This window comes from Penaeus japonicus, unplaced genomic scaffold (genome assembly GCF_977035675.1).
Source record: "Penaeus japonicus unplaced genomic scaffold, GWHDUDI00000001_assembly GWHDUDI00000042, whole genome shotgun sequence".
Lineage (NCBI taxonomy): Eukaryota > Metazoa > Arthropoda > Malacostraca > Decapoda > Penaeidae > Penaeus > Penaeus japonicus.
In genome coordinates, this window is record NW_028234444.1 from 18,987,295 (window position 1) to 18,989,794 (window position 2,500).

The 2,500-nt window shown below is 51.5% G+C and overlaps 1 protein-coding gene across 2 annotated transcripts in view; it reads left to right on the forward strand.

The window, feature by feature from the left end:
- Nucleotides 1-2,500, forward strand: part of LOC122252374 (uncharacterized) — a 44,144-nt gene that overhangs the window by 11,700 nt on the left and 29,944 nt on the right. The window contains exon 1 of one of the 2 annotated variants that reach the window (XM_043014820.2): nt 544-1,527. The exons of the other annotated variant lie outside the window; for it this stretch is intronic. Coding sequence (XP_042870754.1) covers nt 1,189-1,527 — 339 coding nt within the window. The 5' untranslated portion in view covers nt 544-1,188. Of the gene's footprint in view, nt 1-543; nt 1,528-2,500 lie in introns of those variants that run through there. 2 annotated transcript variants of the gene reach the window in all.

Consider the following 2,500-nt stretch of genomic DNA (forward strand, 5'->3'; position numbering starts at 1 on the left):
GGTGGTGAGGGATGTCTGTATGAGTGGGGGGTTTTTTCTGGCGTAAGCAGTCTTACTCACAGTAGTCGCACGATAGATAAAGAAAAAACTCGGGGGGAAAATAAAAAATCATCTTTTCTCTCCAATCCTCGTGCATTTACCCCACGGCGACTAGAGAACTACTAGATAGTCAGTGTATATGGGGCGGCACGACGACGGACACGAAACGAGGGAGCGAGGAAGTGCAGGGGAACCAGCGAAAAGACCCTGCAATAGGTTGTTACATGTGGAAACTCGTCCCGAACGTGAATGGTCGAGACCTCTCGCGAGGCTAGACGGCCGGCCTTTCGCGTCGTGTTACCTGCTTTTCTTTATCGTGTTTATTTCGTGTACCTCCTGCTTCGCTTTCGGTACTTTGAGAATTTTCACAGGCTTCACGGATATGTCTTCCATATGATAGAGGATGACAGCGGGCGTGGTACACACTGGGCTAGCCTGAAATATTATTTACGGAAAAGCAAACATGGTCGTCTCCAACTTGTCGGCCTCTGGTTCATACTTGTCTAGTTGGCAGAAGTTCGTTGCTTTGAAAGTTTGCGTTTGTGGTGTAGTGAGAAGTTATTTGTGACCGTTTCCCCGCCTCGCCCCGTTGCTTCATTTCTCCTCCTGTGTTTCATCCCTTTCCTTCTCCGCTGAACTGATTCCGTCTCGCTTGGAGGAGCACACGTGTTCGTAGGGCAAGAGAGTCGCGTTGGCGGAGGAGAGAGAACGAGCGAGCGAGCGAGTCGGTCGGTCGGTGTGGCGCAGTGCATGGCTTGGCGGGGCTGCTCGTGCGGCGGCGGCGGCGGCGGCGACATGCTGGGACGTGCTCGGCTGATGGAGGCAGAGCAGCCGCTCACCCAGCCCGGGATCAGCATCAAATGATTACGGCTTTCACTTGTTCGTGGAAGTAATTGATGGTGAAGAATTAAAATAAAGAGGAGGTAACATGCCCATGGCCGAATGTAAAATCTACGCGGTTAAATATTGGATACAAGTTTGAGCTCCATGATACAAGCCAAGTTCGATGTAAATAAAAAGAAGTAAATTTGCTGTATAAGCCAAGAAAGGTCATTTGCACGACACGCCGATCCCGAAAGCCGTCCTGCCAGAGTCCACGGAGATGAAAGGAGCTGCGGGAACAACCTCAACCACTGTAGCAGTGAGAGGATGAGGTCAAAGAAGGTTCCAATCAGGGCGCAAGGCATGGAGGGCGAGAGAACAGGGCTCACTGTGGTGGCCAAGGGCATGGCCACCTCGAACACCACAGGAAATACATCGACTGTCCTTAGAGGCAGCGCAGGGAGAGTAGTGGAGACACCGTCGCTCCTGAAGGCACAGCTCGGCCGCTGTTCCGTCCCGGGGCGAGGCCCAGCCTTCAAGAAAGAGGCCCGTGGCCTAGGCATGACCTCGCCTCCACCCGACCCGAAGGACATGGAAACCCAAGAGGCTCAGGAGAAGCTCAGGCAGATCGCGGCTTTAGGATTTATCAAGATTGAGAAAGATGAGGTAAATGTCCACGTCATTAATTAACTATAATAAAGCGTCCAGTGAACAGGGGGTTTGATTTCAATTTATTTTGTTTCCACACCAGACGATAAGTATTTGGTTGCACTGTAAGTTCTTTTCGCTTCCCTTCGGCAAGGAAGATGTGTCCTGCTCGAGTGCCCGAGCAGAGTGAGTAAATCTTTGGCTCGGAAGACCCACACGATGACGTCACACGCTGCCAGGTGCCGCTCGAGAAATCGTCGTACAGGAGTGTCGGTTGTAAATAGCTTTCATTCAGCTTCAGGTGTAAACTTTAGCTCATTACTACGACCGCAAACAATGACCTACGGCAGGTTGTAGTGTGGAGCATCTTTTCATTGGTATTGATTGTCAATGATGGTTTCACTGTGTCCTCACTTTCCTCTGTCTTCACTCTAAAGTTCCGGTCGTCTTTTCTTGTTAAAACATGAATGGTCCGTCCGGGCGCGTCGGGCATCGATTGTATTTAAGGGCGAGGCATCTATGCACTACAGGGTATTGTGCTGTAGAATTCTTATCAGAGAGAGAGGGGGAGTGGGAGAGATCTTAAAGAGAAGAATGGAAGCAACATGATTATTAATATGGTTGCAATTTGCTTCGTGTACATTTCCTGTTTTCTTTATTTATTATAGCTTCCTTCCCCACATTTCACCCTCTCTTCCGTTCCTTCTCACCCCCCCCCCCTTTCTCCCTCTCTCTGCCTATTTCTCCATCCCCCCCTCTCCCTCTCCCTCTCCCTCTCCCTCTCCCTCTCCCTCTCCCTCTCCCTCTCCCTCACTCTGCTCCCTCTCCTCTCTCCCTCTCGCCTCTCCCTCTCCTTCCCTCTCCCTCTCCCCTCTCCCTCTCCCTCTCCCTCTCTCTCTCCCTTGCTCCCTCTCGGTCCACTTCGTCTCTCTCTCTCTCTCTCTCTCTCTCTCACCCCTCCCCTCTCTCTCATCTCTCTCCTCTCTCTCCC